The sequence below is a fragment of the Pangasianodon hypophthalmus genome, chromosome 22, assembly GCF_027358585.1.
Source record: "Pangasianodon hypophthalmus isolate fPanHyp1 chromosome 22, fPanHyp1.pri, whole genome shotgun sequence".
NCBI lineage: Eukaryota > Metazoa > Chordata > Actinopteri > Siluriformes > Pangasiidae > Pangasianodon > Pangasianodon hypophthalmus.
The window spans coordinates 5,414,600-5,436,094 of NC_069731.1; the positions used below are offsets into that span (position 1 = coordinate 5,414,600).

The window sequence follows — 21,495 nt, forward strand, 5'->3', positions numbered from 1 at the left end:
TCCATTCCTGCTTTTTTTTTGGGTTCTACTTTGAATAACAACAGTTTTTAATTCTGTAACCAGCCTGGTATTTATACTTCTTTTTCTTTTTTTTCTTTCCATTCACTCCAGGCTATGACATCTGAAATAATCTATGACATCTGAAATGACATCATGTTAATTATACTGTATATAGTTATAGCTATTCACAATATTAAGTGTCATGGAATAAGATAAATAAAATTAAGCCTAGCCTAGTGATTGGGGATTTCTCACAAAAAAAAAAATCAATTATTAGTTATTATAATAAATGTTATGACACAGTGTTCATTTTATGTCTCCTTTAGAAATGTTAGATTGTACATAAACCTCTAAACACTCTTCTTGAATATATTCATCAATTGCTACAGAGGGTCAAACAAATTAAAATGTAGAATGTGGTGAATTACATCAACATTCATAAATGAAAAAGACATACTGTATGCGTTTAACTAACAATTTCATATTTCAGGAAGGATGTCTCCATTGATCTCCTATGCAGGGAAATGCAATATGATGGCACTTACACACTTATGTATACAAACAGTGTCACTGGGGGTTTGTCAAAGATGGAAAGATGTTGTGTCATTCAGAAAAAAATACTAATTATGGTGTCAGTTTGAAAATTTCAGGATTGTGTTATAGTTGCAGGAGTTTAACTGACATTTTCATCTTCATTAACTGCTGGTCAAAGAAAAAGTGGAGCTGGAACACTGGGAGTAATGCAGGAATACACCCTGGATGGGACTTCTGTCCATCACAGGCCACCATGCACACACATTCACAGACTCATTCACACCTAGGAGCAATTTAGCGTAGCCAATCCATCTGTCCGTGTATTTTGTGGAAGAAAATGGCGAACCCTGAAGGAAACTTATGTGGACACATGTGAAACTAAAAACAGACAGTAACTTGGACAGACGATCAAACCCTGGAGCTGTGAGGCTGCAACACCATGCACTGTGCAGATATTTAAGATATTAAGGTTTTTTTATATTTGATTCATTGTTAGATTTTGCTACTGAAATATACAGTCACACCATTGTATAGTGATACAATAATCTTTATTTATTGAAATCTTGCAAGCATTCGGTAACAGGAAAAGAGAACAAGCAAAAGTATGATTCTATTAAAATTTTTGAAATTTTGATCAATTTTTTGTTTTTGATTAATTAGAAAAAGTGATTAATTATTTAATCACATTACCCAAAACAGTTGCCCAGCAGATATATCTGTATGACATTGATTAAAAATAGAAGAAAAATAACTTGATTCCTTTTTTGTAATCACGGTTGGACATCATAAGTCCCTGACTCCCTCCTCTTGATTATTTGTCCAGCTCTGTAACACAGTAATCACATCAGGAATATTCATGAGCTATCATGTTCTAAATGTTTATTGTTACTCATACCATTTGACATACAGGAACACTACAGTGAATGGTGGATTAAGCTGTTAGGATTAGAAGGCAAAGCAGAGTATGCAATCAAAAGCTTATTAAAAAAGTTCAGATGAATGATGATTTTTTTTGCCAAGTAAACTTGTATGAATCTTAAATACATGTTTCATAGCATGCATCAGTAATTACTTACTGCAGTTAGTAATCTGCCTCCACCACTGTGGCACTTCAGTGTTTGACCACTTGCAGGTGTTTGAAAAAGTGGTCATGATGTTGCAGAAGTTGTCACGGTTTCCGTGAGTGAGACATGTATAAAAGAGACAGCTGTATGTAAAATGCTCCAATTTAATTGTATTGTTGCAGCTAGCGAATGGCCCAGCTTCGTCTTCTAGCAAGCCACAGAACTTTGGGCCACTATACTGGCGCTTCTCCTCTTCAGAGCATGGGGGGAAGTGCCAGCATTTGGGGTCACTGCTGGAAACACTCCATGACTGCCCCAACTCTGTATTGTTTTTGACAGGAACGCCTGACGGTGTTACAAAGTCATCATTGGGGTTGTCATTATAGGTTCCGCACATGCCCACTAGGTTTTTATAGTAGCTACTGGACACTGTCACCTTGAAGAACTCGCCCCAGTCAAAAGTGACCTCCAAACCAAAGTCTGTCTCCAGGATTCCCCTTATTCCTGATTGAGTTATCCTGGTACGGTCAGAGTCCAGACTCACAGGCAGGAGAGATTCTTTACCATCAATCTAGGCAGCACAGAAGAGGGAACATATCAGCATATAGTCATCTTTCATTAATGATTGGTGCATTTTTGGATATGGTATACTGGGCTTTAGAACTTTTAGGCTTTAGTTATTAAATTTCTTAATGCCACAGCACTTTCATCCATACAGTAAGTCTCTGAATGCCTGATTAAATGTTCCAAATAGTTTTTTAACATCATCTGGTACTAGCCTTCAGTGTATGAAACTTAAAAAGAGGTGAATCAGCCTTTGTTTTGAAAAGCTAAGAACATTTTTTTTTCACTTTAGCTCTTAACTACCTTTTATTAAGAGCTTTGGCAGCAACGCCTTAGTTTTATATTACATTTACATTAATTTTACATTTCTTCTATATTCTATTTTATGCACTTGTATTATAGTTTTATATTGCTATTTTTTTTCTTCTTCCTGTCACTGCTATTATTTACAGCATTACTATTATTTTGCGTTTTACTGTTATATTTTTGTTTTGACTTTACACTGTAAAGTACAGTACTTCTATCTGCATTTTAAGGGTGTGAAAGGTTCTATATACATAAAAATTATTATGTTGATGATGGGTTTTACTCACTTTCACTTTGCCGTGGGCACGTTGATTAATGATAATTTCGTGGCCTGGGAACTTTATGGTGACTGTCTTTATGAAAGAGCCACGTGTGCTATGGGCGAGTTCGTTCTTGTTAATGATAGTGAACTCTGTGAGGCTTTTGTCTGCACCCGACGTCTTAACCATAACATAAGAGCAGGTGCCCTGAAAAGAAAACCTGCTTCCATCGAAAGTTTCATAGTTAGGATCTCCAACAACTCGGCATGAGGCCTTAGAGCTGGCCACACACACTGCTACACTGTTCCTCTCCACACATCGCTCTTTCTCACGACATTTCGTTATGCTGCAGGGATCTGGAATAAAGTAAGGCAATGTTATTTTAAATCATGTCTTGTTATACTGTAGCTGCATACAAATGAGATTACACTTACTTACCACGCATGCATGTTGGAACGCCGTCCTTTTTGCGACAGACCTCTTCTTCCTTACATTTCATGGACTGACATGAGAACTGTCCAGCCTTACAGGTGCATGTCTCTATACAGTCTCCTCTGACTACTGATTCCCCAGACTGCAGAAACAAATATTTAAAATATTTGACTGTTTCATTTGCAAGAAGCCAGGTCAGCCAACAGATTGATTAGAAACTGAAAAGCAATTCACCTTGTAATACCTTCCCTCCACTAAACAACCACAATCATCTACAAGCTTACAGGTGCCTCCATCAGAGACAAAGCCTTCATCACACTGGCAGCCTTCAAGACACTCTGAACAACTAGATGACTCGGTAAGGCTGGCACAAGTTGACGAGCAGGTGTCTGCACATAGCTCATAGTGACTTTTTACAGGACAAGTCATTGCTTGAAAAAGAAGAAAAGGAAAAATGTAATAAATGTAATAAATAAATTTTAGCAATACTTGTTCATTTATTCATCTTCAGTAAGTGATTTAAACTGGTCATGGTCACTGTGGATCTGGAGCCTCTCTCAGGAACACTGGGCATGAAGCAGGAATACACCCTAGCTGGGACACCAGTCCATTGCAGGGCACCATGCACACACATTTACACACTCATTCACACCTAGGGGCAATTTAGTGTCACTAGTCCACCTGTCAGCATGTTTAGGAGGAAACCCAAATGGACATGAGGAGAGCACCTAAACTCAGGGTCAAAAAGGGGACAATGGAGCTATAGCAGCAGTGCTACCCGTTGTGTCACCATGCCTCCATTAACAAAACTTAACTATTACTATTACTATCTAAACCCCAGTAAACTAGAGGCAAACTCCCAGTGATGCAGCTATTAAAATGAAACAAATAACAGATCTTATTCTGTATCATACAGCTACTTACGACAGAAGGTTGCATTCCTCCAGCTGCTGATGGAGATACCAGCTTGCTGACAACGAGCCACATAGTTTTGAACATAGCGGCAAACAAGTGTCTTATCTTCTGGGTATGATGCGACATCCTTTACACATGCATTGTAGAATGGTAAAGGTGGAACCTTGGAATGACAATTAGAGAGTGGGCCTTTCACCAAAGTTAGGATCCTGCAGTCATTGTCTTCTGGTCCAGGCCCTGGGCATGTGGGGCCTGGTCGACACCCTGTGTGACAGTTCACTCCTTCCTGAATCACCCGCCAAGCTTCCACAAATTTCTCAGCGGAGGAAGTCAGATTACCATTTGGCATTAGTAAATCATCTGCCTTGTTATCATTATAATTGCCACACAGACCTCGGACAGCATTTTTGTAAGTGGAAGGGATTTCAACTGTGGCCACTGACACAGTGTCATAGGTCACCTTTAGTCCAAAAGAGGTTTCCAAGATAATGAAGGCACCACTCTGATAGACCTTCACCAGTCCTCTTTCAAGTGTTACTGGGAGAATAGCTTTAAATTCATCCACCTGCCAATAAAAAGAATACATGTAAATTTCCAAGGGTGATTCTTACCATTCTTACCAGGTAAAAAGACAGATACGTTCAGGGGGCAGTGCCCTATCAAGCAGAGATTCTGGCTATGAAGATGTTATACTTTCAATCCCAGCTAAAAGCCTCTTACTATCAGTATACAGATCTGCCAAGCTCTGCATTTTAACATTGAAGTACACTGCTATTATTTTTTATAATTCAAAAATGCACCAAAAGCTTGAAATAGTCTTGTTCTATTGGCAGATAATTTTGCTAATTTTAAGCAGTTATTCCTAGGAAGAAGCAAAAACAATCTGCCAATAGAAAAAGAAAATGTGAAGCTCAAACTTAGTAAAAAAAATGTCTAAAAATAGGATTAATAATCTTAAATTTTGTTTACTGTAATCTTATAAAAGGACATACTAGACATGTAGATTTGACTATATTCAAGATATTTCTACTTGCTAACATGTTATTTTTTGCAGGGTGAATCTGAAATATTTGACAGTTGGGTTGGTGTTTTGAATTCTCTGATATTAACTGACACCACCTGGAAGCCCAGCCAATATCAACTCAATTTCCCCCGCTCGAAAGATGCAGTGCCCTTGCTCTGTGTCAGGGTTAATGGAGAATGGGTTGACTTCATCAAAAATCTACAAACTAGCTAACATTAGACAAGCATATAGTTAAGATTAGATAACTATATTTATTAGGGATGCCACTAAACATTTTCAGCTGAAAATGGTCAAAACCTGCAGCACTGTTTGCTCTTCTGTGTCAGTCAGAGCAGAAGCAAACAAACAGTGCAGTGGAGTGCGTGTATATACAGGTTTTTATGGTAAATACCAGATGCTTGGGGAAAAAAGCTGCCACTCTTCTGTTTTAGTTAGGATGTAGACACTAGAAAAGTTTAAATACACACTTTCATTTTAACTGGTGTACATAACCTTCTTTTTCTTAGAATAGGAACAAAGAATAAGTCCATGTAAACTTTTCTGGTTAACTAACTTAACTAAAACTAGTTAACCAACTTAACTAAATCAAGCAAACAGCAGATTTTTTCCCCCCAAGTGCCTGTTGGTTCCTGTAAAACCCTGTACATACACCCACCCCAGTTTCTACCTTAAATAAGTGAATTGTCGAAAATGTACTGTGCTTTTACACGACTACACATCATTCTTCAGGATTGGCAGGTCTGAGTATAACATTTCAAAGTTTCTCAAGCAATATTGTCTCCGTAGCTGGCATCTGGACATCTTCATAATGTCACATAATGAATAAAATTGCAATTAAACAAATTACCCTTATTTCCCACAGAAGTCCAGGAATCAGGGCAATCTTATACTGGGCTATAACTATGTTGATTCTTCTTGTGATTACTATGGCAGAAGATACTTGCTGCACTGTCACACTGAAAGGCATCTTCGTCTGAATTGCAGTCTGGACTGTTTCTACCAGTTTGTACACACAGTTCCCTGGCACTCTGATATGGTTTCCATCATATGAGTGGTAGTTGCCTGAACCAGAGACTGAGCAAGATCCTTTGCCACTAGGATGGCAGGCTTGAACCCCATCACGGATTACACACTGCTCATTAGGACCGCAGGAGAAATTGTCTTTGCATGTGACTTTTCCTTGCTCCTCACAGACACACCTCTGGCTGCACTTGCCTTTGGGGTAAAAGACTTGGCCCAGCTTATAGTACTGGCCTTCATATGCACATCCGCATCGCTCCATTGGCACACATTCGCCGTTGCTCAGGACAAATCCGACATCACAAACACAGCCTTCGATGCAGGGTGCACGCTGGCAAGCTGCGGGCTCAGTCAAGCCGTTGCAGGTCTGGGGACATCCAGCAGCACACACATCATAGTGGCTGTTAGGTTTGCAGGATGCAGCTGTGAAGAGAGTATCAGAAATCAGTTAATCACATACACATGGGCACCTGAAAGTGGAATGGATCATCAAGAGTAACTTGTTAATAAAGAAGAAATGAAATCAATGTCATATTTAAATAAGAAGGGATAGGGCTGGGAACTAGAATACATAATTAGGGCAAAATGTTCTCATACTACATAAGCACTTACGACAGAAATTATTTGTTCTCCATTTCTCCACAATGCGGTGTGCTGTCTGGCATGCAGCTGTGTAGGCTGTAAGAGCACTGCAGAGGGCTGTAGAATGACCACCATACATACACATATCATACACACAGTCTTCATAGAACTTGGTGGGACTGATTTGGCTATGACATGCTTTAAATGGGCCATTTGCATCTGTAATCAGGCTGCAAGGTTTTGTGAAAACATCCTTATTCCTGTCAACAGCATCACATTTGGGACACTTCTGGCCTTTGCAGTCTGCTGAGCAATCAGGGTCATTTCTGGCTTTCCAGCTGTTTCCAAATGCATTAGCGTTTGTTGTAATGCTTTTGTTTGGGAACGCCAGGTCGTCATTTAAGTTCCCATTCCAGTTACCACAGAGACCTCCTACTAGGCTATTGTATGTGCTGGGGAGAGTGATTTCAACATAGCTATCCCAGTTAAATCTCACATTCATTCCAAAGTCTGTTTTAACCACTCCAAAGTAACCACTGCGGAATATGGATAGCTGACCACCCCCTTTCTCAAATGGCAAATTTACAAACAGGTTGTTGACCTAAGAAAAAAATGCAAAGATTATTATTTTTTGTCCATTATACACTATTTGTCAGTTAAAGTAGTGCTACAACAATATACTTTAACTGTCATCACTGATCTTTGTCAAATACCTGCTACATAACTAGCCATAAAACTCATGTACTGTATATGTGAAAAGGGTCTAAGCTCTAAGGCAGAATTTTTCCTTCTAATATATTGTGTATAGCACATAGAATATCCTTCAACCTAAGAATGGCAAAAATATGTTCAACTTAGCAGTGAAGCACCTTTCCAAGAAGGACATAGATTCTCAAAATAGTACTTAGTCACAAGCCCAAAAATCACATGATCTGTGAAGGTGATTTCATATTGATTTGACTATTAGTAAGAAACGTAACCTACCATCACTTTACCATAACTGTCTTTACTCATGATAATGGTGTAGTCAAAAATGTTGATCTCCACAGTCTTGGTGAAGGAAACAACCTTATTCATTCCTCTGTTTTCATTCTTGACAAGAACTTCGAAGGGCACCAGTGAAGGGTCAGATGTGCTGACCAGTTTAGAAAGGTAATATGTGCAAGTGCCCTGGAAATCAAAGCGCCTCCCATCAAAGGTTAAATAGTGGGGATCTCCACTGCCCGCGCAATGCCCGTAGGATAGTGGGTAGCAATCTCTCACACCATTCTGGATTTTACACACTTCGGATGTCTTGCACTTTGTGGGTGTACATTTGACCTGTCCAGAATTGCAGGAGCATTTCTTAGTGCACGTCTGGTCACCCCAGAATACCTCAGCAGGAGGGTAATAACGATTCTCATAGGAACAGCCGCATTGCGCCAGTGGCACACATTTGTCTCCACTGAGGACAAAACCGTTATTGCACTGGCAGCCCTCCACACAAGGCATTTCACATTTGCTTGGTGCATCACGATCCACGCAGGAGGCAGCACATGCGGTTCCACAAGCCTCGTAGTGACTGTTTACTGGGCATGGCAATGCTGTTAATATATCAAGAAGAAACATTTACATGATTAACTTCTTTTAAGAGACATTAAACACTATGTGCCATATTTAGACTTGGAGATTTAATTCATCTCCAAAGATGTTAAAGATATAGAATATCACAATTTCTTAATTGAACTGTCTTCACTTACGGCACTCTGACAGCGTCCTCCAGTTGGGATCAATCTTCACTTCAGCTGCCATGCAAGCCTCAGCATAGGTCCGCATGTTATCACAGAGGAAACTTCTAATGCCTCTATAGATGCACACATCATACACACAATTGTCTATGTATATACGTGGGTCGACAATCTTGTGGCATTGGGCAAATGGCCCATCTGTTTTTGCCATAAGACCACAGTAATTGTTTTCACTATATTTTACTTTAAGATCAGACGGGCAGAGGAGACACTTGCCCGCACAGTCATCATGGCAGAAAAAGTCATTGTCTGAAACTTTCCAGCTCTTGGCAAACTCCAGGACAGTGGAGAGTTTCACTCCCTTGGGGTCTGACAGCTCATCTGTCCTGTCTCCATTGTAGTTTCCACAAAGTCCACCAAGTGACCCAAAGTAGGTGCTGGGCACTGTTATGTATAGCATCATGTTCCAATCATATTTCACCTCTAAGCCAAAGTCTGTTGTTATGAGTGCATTCCAACCACTTCGCACCACTTCTATCTTTCCTCCAGCTAAACGTACAGGCAAGTAAGTGATTTCACCATTCACCTGAAAAGCATTCAGAAGCAAACTTAATGTTTTCTTAAAAAAAAAAAAAAAAAAAGTGAACAGCCTGTACATTTGTGTATTTCCTCAACTTACCTCAACTACACCTGTTTGCTTGCTGGCAACTATTGTATGATTGTACACACTGAGTGATACTGTCCTCACATAGGCCACCACATTACTCCCTCTATTATTATTCTTTGCCAAAATTGTGAAGGGGACAAGGCCTTTCTCAGTTTTTACAGTAGTGGTCATGGTGTAGGTGCAGGTGCCCTGGAAATCATATGCGTTCCCATCGAATGTTTTGTAGTGGGGATCCCCGAGAGCCCAACATGTTGCTGTGTCAACACGGACACAGACACCCTTCTTGCACTCCTCTCTCCAACGACATTTAACAGATGCGCAGGGATCTACCGGAGGTAGTGGTGGAGAAGGAGCTGAAAGACAAAGCTTAGAATTTAAGTGTTTTATCTTTACATTTACAATGGTAATTTAATTTATTTGAATTTAAATTGTCCTTATACAGATTATGACCTACCACTGCACACTCCTGTTGTGGCATAGCCATGTCTTTCTTTCCCACCAAAAACATAGACAGCCTGTGGTAGTTTATTGGATATGGTTATAGGGCCTTTCTGGCTACCAAGTGCTCTAATAGACCATGTATACTTCCTGTTTGCAGCAAAAACAGGTACTAAGAGATTCAAAAGAGAAATACTTGGCTGCATTTCTGATACAACAACAGCAAAATTGAGGTAACTATCTTGTGCATAAACAGTCCATGAGTTGGACATCCGTGATACAGGAATTATGTTAGTCAAGAACTCATCAAAGGGAAGGTTGGAACTGGAATACATAACCATGATCTTTTTATTGCTTCGGATGACTGTTGGCAAATTAATAAAAACATTCAGAAGCTCTCCAGAACGAAGTGATTTGTGCTGGGGGATTGGACCATGAAAAACCGTCACATCAGTATTATCCTCACTTGCAATAACATGGGCTGTGTCCTGGTTAATAAGCAAGGGGTGCATGGCAGGGACTAGGTACTCATCAGAGAGCAACTCTACTGGCACCAGCTGTTCATAGACATGTTCACAGGTATAGACGATGCTGAGGCACTCATGTCCTGCCAGGACGGCTACAGGGAGCTGAGACTCAATCATAGTTCCTGTTAAGGTCTTCTCACTCCGGAGCAGATAAACCTGATAAGGAGCTAATCTAATAGACATCTTTACTCCTCGCTGCAAGTGTATGTTGTTTTTAAGCTGGAGGTCTGCATATGGTAGAAGAGTAATTGTGTTGTCTCCCTTGCCATTGACGATAGCCACAACCTTATTAAGGGGACCTCCTTCTGGAGTGTAGACTACATGTCTCCTGCCAAGTTGATGACTGGGGAAGATCACACTGCTGTCTCCACTAAATGGTTTGATGTGAGAGGACACCACTGAGATATCTGTATTAGAGGTAATCAGCACTGTTTTGTCTGAGACTCCATTTTCAGAAACCTCAGCCTTGTTTGGGAGGGTGACGTATGTGGTAGAGCCCTTCTCTATATTTAGTGATTGTTTATATTGGAGCCCCTTGATTTCGACTGTAACAGTAGCTAAGGACGTCTGGGCTGTGATAGAAAGTTTGGCGACACCATCATTACCCACATAATTAGGCATGACGGCAGTGATGAACTCCTGGCCTATTGGGCAACCACTGACTGCTGGAGAGAAAAAACAGCACTGTTAGCTACTTTATACTGTTATCTGCATATAATAGTTCAATTGTGATTATACACAAAGGGTGAGTCTGAAGCCAAGATTTTGTTCCTACCAAAGAAAAACACAGCATCGTTATCAGTAACCATATTTTACTGCCTATAGCATTGAAGCATAATTTCTGAGTCAGAATGCCAACAGAGAGTAGGAAAAATTGAATCCCCATGTTGGAAAATGTATATTAAATAATATAATTTTTAAGTGCATATAATCCATAATTCATTCAGATCTATAGTGATACAGTATCTTCACAGGCTGAATTTTACAGTCAGACTGAGAGGTAAGCATATATACCTGCAACCTGTAATAGGTGAATAAGGAGAAGGCTGAATAATGAACAATCTAAAGAATGAGAGGCTTAAATAGCATTGTAGATGAGAGAATTATACAGCATTGAAGCAAAAATGCATCTCTGGTTGGACCACAGGATACAAATCATACCTGATATGAAAATTTAAATATTTCAAATCATGCAATGGTGCAAATGAATTATTAAAAAGTCACTGTGAAAAAAAAATCATTCATTCATTTCAGTAACTGCTTTATCCTGCTCAGTGTCGAGGAGGATCCGTAGCCTATCCTGGGAAAACATGAGGTGGAAACAAATCCTGGATGGGAAGTCAGTAACTAAAACTCTAATATGATTTAAGGAGTTATTTAGCCATATCTCTTTGATTTTATAACAATAAAGTAAAGTTTATATTAAAATAAAGAGCATATGACATATTTAGCTCAGTTATTAGCAGTAAAAATAATATTTATATTTAATAATCTTCCCTCTAATAGAACATGAGTTTACATAATGTTCTCATATACCATCCCAAATTAGCCCAAAACTTATTTTTTTTACACAGAAACCATGTACATACTGATGAATATACTGAATTTTTAGCTTACCAGTTGCATTTAGAATGGCAACGCAGAGTAGGAAAAATTTAATCCCCATGTCTGGAAAAAAAAATATATTAAATCATATCATTTTCAAATATTAATCCATAATTCATTCAGATCTATAATGATATATTCACAGGATGAATTAGGATGAACAGGATGAGACTAATACATAAGTAAAGAAGTACACACCTGCAGCCTAGAATAAGTGACACCTATAACAGGAGGTTTAAATAGCTTTGCAGATGAGAGCATTATCAAATATTTACATAAGAGTTTGTCAGAAACAGGATCTAATGTTTTTCATATCCCTTTGCATAAATCTACAATCCTGCTTGTGTATGTAGCTGCTGATCTGATAACACATCGGCAATATCACCAATAAAACAAACACACTCTGCTCAAACTTAGCTTTGGGTTCATCCCAAAAGAGCAAATACACTAGATTTGGAAAGGATTGGGTTTGTTGGGCTAGGTACCGAAATGAAGTTGATGCACAAATATTGACCTTTTTTCTTAGACAGTCCATGCCTCTATGTCTGTTGAGCTGTATGATATTTGAAAGAAATTTAATTTGAAATAATTTTTTTTAAATAATCAAGAAAGGTTTATTAAAAACATAAAAGATCTCTCATAGTATTTATGTTCAGTTTACTGCCTTCATTAAGTTTCCAATACTAATCTCAGTAAATAAACTAACTTTTCATTAAGCACACCCTGGTCATTTGAGAACTCTACATGGTTCAGAACTTCCACTTGTACAACTGCTGCTATAATCATTAACACTTTGTTAAAAACACTAAACAAATAAAATTTAATTGAACTGAACTTCGCAAAAGTGACCATGTCTCCTCTGAGTATTAAATAATGTCGCCGTGTCTGTGCTGAAAATAAGACCTTTTTTTGACAGGTGTTAAATAGCACACACAATTATAAATAAACAATAATTACCATTAACCCTGATAATAATCCCCAACCAGTAGCTTGTGCTTAATGACTCGATTCATTTATTTAATTGAGAAGTGAGAACGGCTGAAACAAAAGTGTGAGAGCTGGGCCACTTTTCTGATTCCCACCTCCGTATGATGGCGCGAGGGTTCGCTGAATGATTTGATGAGAATGAAAATGATATAAATCATATGCTGTGGCCTTGATAGTCACCAGATCTCAACCCTGCGGACGATGTTGGTGTGATGTGTTAGACAGCACTCTCCATCATCATCAGTATCTTCATCATCAATATCATTTGGAAGAATCGTTTTCCTTTCTCCAGTACAGTTCCAGAGAACTGTATTCTCTGCCAAGGTACACTGCACCTGTTCTGGAACATCTTGGTTGCAAATATAACTAAAGTTTCTATGAATTTAGGATGACTGCCAGAGTTGTCAGTTTCATATCTGAAACTTTACTGGAGCATAACTTTTATGTGAGCAGGGTATTTGTATTTCTGGGCCTGTCACGCACCTTTCTCTTGTGTAACTTGGTTAGTATACACTGCAAAAATGAGGATATTTTAAATGTAGGCATCTAACATTTCTTATTATGTGATTATTATATGATAAATATGTAATATTTTCTTGCGAAAACTGTGATGAATTTATTGGTTGCACAATTGCACTATTTGTCTTCATAGTACACAATAATAGAATATTGAATATTGAATATAGAAATTTATAATCGCACTATCCGTTGCACCCAGATGAGGATGGGTTCCCTTTTGAGCCTGGTTCCTCTCAAGGTTTCTTCCTCTTATCATTTCGGGGAGTTTTTCCTTGCCACCGTCGCCACCGACTTGCTCATTAGGGATAAATTCACAGTGATAAATTCAAATATTTACAATATATTTTTGTGAATCCATTTATTTCTGTAAAGCTGCTTTGTGACAATGTCCATTGTTAAAAGCGCTATACAAATAAAATTGAATTGAATTGAATTAATATGTAATCATGTAAATATGTAACATGTAATCATTGGATAAATTATATGGCAACAAAATAAGATAATTTAGTAATGATTTCTCAAATGATTTATCATATTTAGTATATCTTAAGTGATATCTCAAATATAGGCAAGTTTATATTTTTCAGAATCAAATTACTATGAGGTGGTTAGCATGTTTGTCTCACACCTCCGGGGTTGGGGGTTTGAATCCTGCCTCCGCCCCGTGTGTGCAGTGTGCGAGTTCTCCCTATGATTCAGAGCTTTCCTCCGGGTACTCCAGTTTCTAGTCCAAAGACATATGTTGTAGGTTGACTGGCATTTCCAAACTGTCCACAGGGTGTGAATGTGTGTGCGATTGTGCCCTGCAATGGGTTGGCACCCTGTCCAGGATGTCCCCCGTTTTGTGCCCTGAGTTCCCTGGGATAGGCTCCCCTATGACTCTGTGACCCTGTGTCGGATAAGCGGTACAGAAAATGGATGGATGTATGGAATTTATCACAGGTGGTAGGTGGTTTTATTCTCACATGTGATTTTGCCGCACAATTAATTTATTTTCACATGGAAATTTATCACATGCAGGGAATGTGGTTTTATTTCACATGTGATTGTCTTACATGAATAATTCTTTTCCACCTGTGATCACGTATTTACCTGAATTCAGAGCATAACATGATGAAATGCAATATCACAAATTTTTAATGTTAGCCATTAGTGGTGTCTGAATACTTCTTTCCCTATCAACTTTGTTTTTTAAACATATCTTTTTTATGCTTATGAATGCATGTTTTTTATTCATTATTCAATTATTTCATAATTGCAACTCAAAAGACATTATGTGTGAGTATATTAAGTATATTAAATACCAAAAACAAAAGTGTCAGCAACATCACATTCCCTGTTAAAAAAAAAACAAAAAACGATTGTCTAACTTGAACAGTATGACTTGCATAAATTAGCAATGTGTTGCATATATATGGAGTTGAGAATTTACATATATATATTTAAAAAAACAGCGTTATCTGTGATATCAAGTAGCACATAAAAACATATGAAAACAATGGGCCTCATTATCAAACTGAATACAAATGGAATTATTCTTGTTTTATTTTTGTTTTTGGCTTTAAATTTATTTCTTATTTTTGTTTCCTTAGTAACTGCCTGGTCAGGGTCACAGTGGTTATACCTTTTCTACTTATGAACTATTAGGAATGCAACTTTAGATGCTTGTCAGAGGTAGCCAAGATCTTACACTGCAAAAAAAAAAAGAAAAAAGAGATACACTATATGGCCAAAAGTTTGAGGACATCTGACCACCACACCCAGCCTTCTCCACACTGTTGCCACACAAGTTGGAAGCGCACAATTGTATAGAATGTCTTTGTATGCTGTAGCATCACAGATTCCCTTCACTGTAACTAAGAGGCTCAAACCTGTTCCAGCATGACAATGCCCCTGTAGACCAAGCGAGCTCCATGAAGACATGGTTTGCCAAGTTTGGAGTGGAAGAACTTGAGTGGCCTGCACAGGGCCCTTACCTCATCCCCAGTTATCACCTTTGAGATGAACTGGAACGTCAGTGCCGGACCTCACAAGCGCTCTTGTGGATGAATGATCAAAAATCCCCATAGCCACACTCCAAAATCCAGTGGAAAACCTTCCCAGAAGAGTGGAGGTTATTATAACGGCAAAGTGGGGACTAAATGTATATTGTCATAAATAAAGAACTGCTTTGAGAATTATTGTACCATTTCATTTATACACAACTTCATAGAGCAATTTGGGAATCAATTCAAGAGGTGTGTGTGAGAAAGAGTGAGAGAGAGAGAGAGAGAGAGAGAGAGAAATGAGATGAGACCTCACAAGGCTGCTAGTGCATGTTGTAATATATAGTTCATTCATTCATTCATTTATCTTCACTTACTTCTTTATCCTGATCAGGGTCGCAGTGGATCCAGAGCCTGTCCCAGCAACGCTGGGCACAAGGTGGGAGAATTCACCCCAGATCAGATACCAGTCCATCACAGGGAACCATGCACACACATTCACACCTAGGGACAATTTAGCATAGCCAATCCACTGACCCGCATGCTTTTGGACATTTTGGAGGAAACTGGAAAAGCTGGAGAACCCCATCTCAGGATCAAACCACAAACTTTGGAGCTGAATGCCATAAATGTAATGTAAATGTATTAAATTACATTTACAGCATTTGGCAGACACCCTTATCCAGAGCGACTTACATTTCTCTCATTTATACAACAGAGCAGTTGAGGGTTAAGGGCCTTGCTCAAGGGCCCAGCAGTGGCAGCTGAACACATGACCTTCCGATCAGTAGGCCAACGTCTTAACCACTGAGCTACCACTGCCCACTGCCACTAAGCACCAAAGCACATACCAGTGCACCAAAGCACTAACAATCAACCCACACCAGCTATTTACAGACAGTTCAATTACATAGCAAAAAGTGCAGACCTGCTCACACGCCACTTTCTGTCTTGGCATCCATGTATTGGGTTTTGGTCTCTTAAAACATCACTCTGGTTGATTCTAAAGAAGACTTCATTGTCACATTGTCCTGAAACAGAGGGTTAAGAGTCAAGGGCCCAACAGTGGCAGCTTGGTAATGAGCTCACAACCTTCTGATCAGGAAATCATGACCTTCATATTCTGTTTCTAACAGCAGATCAAACCTTATAATAAGCTCCCCAGACACAAAAAATGCTTGTCCAAGTACAAGTTAATTGTCAATTGTTGCCTTTTGTGCTTCCTGTCCAAGCACAACCCAACACGACAATCCCACTGTACAACTGTAATCCATTTGAGCATGCATTTCACTTGCTGAAGGCAAAACACCCCAAGAACATGCAGGAACTGAAGACAACTGTAGTAAAGCCCTAGAAGAGCATCATCTGGTGATGTCTATGGGTTCCAGACTTTAGGTAATCATTGACTGCCAAGGATTTGCAACCAAGTGGACACCTGACCATCACAGCCGTATGTGCTTTTTAAATATCCCACTCCAGATTTAATAGAGAGGTCAGGCCCTGATGTTGGGCGAGGACTCCTGCGGCATAGTTGGCTTTCCAATTCATCCCAAGGGTGTTCAGTGGGGTTGAGGCCAGGGCTCTGTGCAGGCCACTTGATTTTTCTTCCACCCCAATCTTGTTAACCTTGTTCCACTCCACGTTAACATGCTAGCCTACATTTTTGGATCTGTGCCACACATTTGTAACTGTACCACCTGGTTCCAGGCTTCAGAGATACTGTCTTATACTATTCCGCATGCTTAGGTCAGCGGCCCTTGCACTCTCTATTATTGATACTGTTTAAAAACCATACACGTTACTTACAGAAGCCCTATGGAGATGAGGCGATGACCAATGGTGTTGCAAGACTAGCAAGTTCATGATTTATTAACCAATTAAATTTAACTATATTGACCAAAGTTTCTCAGAACCTCAGAATTTGCCGGCCACTTAGCATCATCGCAGGCAGTGAAAAAAGCAAGCAGGCTGTCAGTCACAAGGGAGGCTAGGCCTCCAGGATTTCTCCTGAATCTCCCAAGGGCGAGTTTATGCCCGCTTGTGGCCAAGAATTCAAGTTTGTCAAACAAAGAAAGTTTGTTTCCCGAACATAGAAAGTGTAAGTGGTTTGAAGTAAAAGGCAAATTAAAGTCAAATATACCCTTCCTTTTATTTTATTGATTTATTTTCTTTTCAAACATGTTTGACTGCTTGGATGCATGATATGTTTGTTTGACCATGTTCTGATGATTCATTCAAATATGTTTTAAGATACACAAAGATATTTCTAGTTTCCTTATTTAAATCTTATTTAAACCATTTTGCCTGTTGACTTAGGCCATGTTAAACAGCTATGGCTGTCAGCTGACTACAATATTCAAATAATTGTCTTTAGCAAGGGAAAGGCAATGTGAGTTTAAGATTAGTCATAGTAACAGTTAAATCATTTGTAATGGTGTGACAAACTAAAAGAACTGTCAGTTATTTTTGTATTAGCAACCTTAGTTAAATAGACCACATGACCTTTACACCTTGAGTTCAGTTGACACTACTGCATGTGCTTTTCTTATTCACATTTTCATTCTAAGAGAAACTGTTTATTTTCACATGTTAATATTTCACACATAAAGCATTCAGTTTTATTTTTCATATATGATTTCTCACAATTTTTTTCACATGAAGTGCATGTTTTATATTTCACGTGATTTTTCCACTCGATTTGTTTGTTTTCTCATTCATTTTTCACATTTATAGTACTTAGTTTTTATTTCTCACATGTGATTTCACAGATGATTAATTTGTGAAGAAATGTTGACTTTGCACATGTAAGGCATTTGGTTATATTTTTCAAATCTGATTTATAACACAGTATGCTTATATTCACATGCAGGGCAGTATACTGTGGTAGACAAATGGAAATAACAATAACTTGTCCAAGTACACTATATGGCCAAATGTTTGTGGAGACCTGAGCATCATATCCATATATGCTTTTTGAACATCCCGTTGCAGATTTAGTCCCCCTTTTGCTGTTATAATAAACCTCCACTCTTCTGGAAGAACCACATATGTATGTGATGATCAGGTGTCCGCATACTTTTGGTCATATAGTGTATGTCCAAATTTTTATGGACCTGACTGTATCTCTGCAGCATGATGCCAGTTCCAAATGGGCTTGGGTTGGGTTAGAGTTAGGGAAGGTAGCACATAGAATCATATACCACCGAGACGTTCTATCACATGCTAGCCCATTTGGAGCTAGTCCCACATGGTTGGCCTTGCGCTCTCTATTATTGATACTGTCTAAACACCAAACGCATTGCTTGCAGAAAGCTGATGGAGATGAGGCGAGTGATGACCAATTGTATAGCAAGACTAGTGGGCTAATGATTTATTAATCGATTATTTTTAACTATATGGACCAAAAATTAAAAAATTAAAATGAAATTCAAATTAAAATTTTACTGGTCACACACACAAAACCATACACAGTACATCATGCAGTGAAATTCTATTTGTGACTGTCCGTGACATAAAACAGAATATACATAAACCAGAGGTAGAAAAGGAAAAATTGAAAAATACAATATAAGGGATATAAAAGATGGCATATAAAAGGTGGCAGCAACAGTATTGACTATACTTTGAATAAAGTGCAGATCTGTGCAGCTGTTTGTGCAGTATAATGTTGTGCAACATCAGACTGAAGCAGTTGTAGTGAAATTGCCAACATATATAATAAATATTTATAAATACAGAGTTTAATCCAAGCTCTAGTCCATTGTTCGGATGGCTGAGGTCTTTCACTATCTTCCTGGCCTTGGTCCAGCACCGCTTGCTGTAGATAGACTGCAGGTCAGGAAGCTCCGTGCAGATGGTGCGCTCTGCTTATCGCACTACCCTCTGGAGATTCCGCCTATCCTGCTTGGTGCTGTTCCCAAACCAGGCTGTGATGCTTCCTGTCAGGATGCTCTCAATGGTGCAGGTGTAAAATCTCCTTAGCTCCTTAGAGGGCAGTTTAAGGTCCTTTAAACATCTAAGGTGGCAAAGATGCTGACACGTCTTCTTATGTCAACAGGTGTTAATGTGACAGGACCATGACAGGTCCTGCGGGATGTCAAATATGCCCTTCTTTTTATCTTTTTTTTTTCCCCAAACATGTTGTACTGTTTGGTTGCATGATACTTTTGTTTGACCATGTTCTGATGATTTATTCAGGGTTATTTTAAGATGTATAAGATATTTCCAGTTATCTTATTTAAATCTTATTTGCCTATTGACTTAGGCCATGTTAAACAGTTTTGGGTGTCAGCTGACTATGATACTCAAATAATTGCCCTTAGCGAGGGAAAGGTAATGTGAGTTTAGGATTAATAAACAGTCAATAGTAACAGTAAAATCATTTGGTAATGGTGTGATAAACTGCAAAAACAGCCAGTTATGTCTTTATTACTGTTGGTTCTGCAACCTTAGTTAAACAGACCACATGCCTTTATGTATTATACTCATCAGTCATTTGACCAAGACAAGGGTCAAGAAGCGGATGTGAGAGCAGCAAGCAGATAAAATTGTGACTGAGTTCAGTGGACTGGAAATTAATTGGAGTTAAAAACAGTAACAGCTTATGACGAATAAAAACAGACACCCCTCTATTTTTAGTTTTATTTTCTAATAATTGCATATATCAAACAGCCTCTAAAACAGAGGTAATATCCATCTCAAAGAGATTCAAGCTTATTATAGGTTCTGGGCAAGGGTCAAAAGGCAAAGCAATTCAAGAAAATGCCAGAACATTTCACACACTAATCTTTGTCCGGGTTTTCTATCACTCTGTCAGGTGGGTAATACTGTTAAAATCTCATGAAATATAAAACAAAATATATCTTGGGTAACTCTTAATACTTTAAGGAATATGAAGCGACTGGTCTAGGGAAGTATTATGTTTGATAAAATCATTATTTTTGGTTGTTTTCGTGAAGCTGGTTTGCCGATGTTGCTAATGAATCTGTAAAACTAGATGAAGCTAACTTGTGGAAAAAAGATACTAGTGTCTAAGTTACTCCAGTAACAACTGATGAAAGTACAACTGATGTGTTTTTGTAAGCAAAATGAGTTTATGTGAATGTCAAATGTGTATTTAATGTTCAGTTTATGTATGTAGTGTAAATCACTTAACCATACAGAGGGTGTATTATTTTTCTATGATGGCTGCCTCTGTGGCATACAATGTGCTACATATAGACCATTTGAAATGGCGGTCGTTGTTGTAGTTGAAGCAGTAGTAGTGTTGAAACAGTCTTTGGTAGATGTAGACTTATGTATTTTTACTTGAATGCTTGGCATTTATTGTTCATTTAGCACTTACTATTTTGTCAGTGATTAGGTGTGTAATGTTACATAACTGGTGAGGAATACTCGAATTTGATAACATTATTTGTGTAATTTGGAATTGAACTTAGTGAACTTAAAAGGCATTGAACCATTAGTACACACTGAATACCGGTTGTCATCCATGGAAATGATAGTTGATTATTTTATTGGAAATGAATATATTTACCTGTACCTGTGGGAATGTTTAAAAATGCCCTGCACAGCAAGGTGATCAAATGTTTCTAAGAGCTTTTGTGCAGGGCATCCCGTGTTTTAATAAATAAGGTGATACAGAATTATTAGAAAATGAAGAAACATATCTTGACCTTGGAATGACCTTGGAAGTAATATGGTCCAGGGGTTTTCCTCTACAGAAAAGTTTCACACATTTTTCACATGTAGTGCATTCACATTTGATTTCTAACATGATCTGTTTATTTTCACATTTTTCACGTGTGATTTCACAGATGAATAATTTGTTATGAAATGAACTTTGCACATGGCATGTGGTTATATTTTTCACATGTGATTTCTCACGCAATCTGTTTATTTTCACATGCGTGGCATTTTGTTTTATTTTTCAGATGTGATTTATTCACATGATATTCGAATTAAATCATATTTATTCGAATTCAGGGTATAACATGATTAAATGCACTGTCTTACATTCATAGTCAGTTGAACATTATTTTATAAAGTACTTTCAAAGCATTTTTATTTACAGTTCGATATTTTTACAAATGTAATTTATAAACAAGGATTGCAAACAGTTTGTGATTTTGAGTCCGCTGTTGCTTGCAAGGTGAATCACAATGAAATAAAAAAGAACAAATGTTGTTCCCTTCATCAACATCCTCACCTTCCCTGTTTAAAATATCTAACTTGTCTAACCTGAACTTGCGTAAGTAAGCAATGAGTTCCGCGCTAGATGGCGTTGATGGAGTTCCCACTTGTTAGCAGCTTCTTGGTGAAATTAAATTGTTTATTGTG

General features: G+C 38.3%; 1 protein-coding gene across 2 annotated transcripts; it reads right to left on the reverse strand.

Annotated features, from left to right (window-relative positions):
- Nucleotides 1-1,060: 1,060 nt before the first annotated feature.
- si:dkey-65b12.6 (IgGFc-binding protein) lies at nt 1,061-11,832 on the reverse strand. 2 transcript variants are annotated; one of them, XM_026924952.3, is made up of 13 exons: nt 11,678-11,832; nt 9,550-10,725; nt 9,108-9,448; nt 8,441-9,014; nt 7,686-8,284; nt 6,732-7,302; nt 5,947-6,542; nt 4,085-4,640; nt 3,395-3,591; nt 3,167-3,302; nt 2,756-3,084; nt 1,611-2,169; nt 1,061-1,359 (listed from the first exon to the last, which is right to left on the reverse strand). In XM_026924952.3, the coding sequence occupies exons 1-13, from the start codon at nt 11,724-11,726 to the stop codon at nt 1,346-1,348; spliced, it is 5,697 nt and encodes a 1,898-aa protein (XP_026780753.3). In that variant the 5' UTR covers nt 11,727-11,832; the 3' UTR covers nt 1,061-1,345. The 2 variants fall into 2 exon arrangements, with proteins under 2 accessions (XP_026780753.3, XP_053084148.1); XM_053228173.1 differs by having other exon boundaries at nt 9,550-10,722; nt 11,678-11,741.
- Between the last annotated feature and the right edge of the window lie 9,663 nt (nt 11,833-21,495).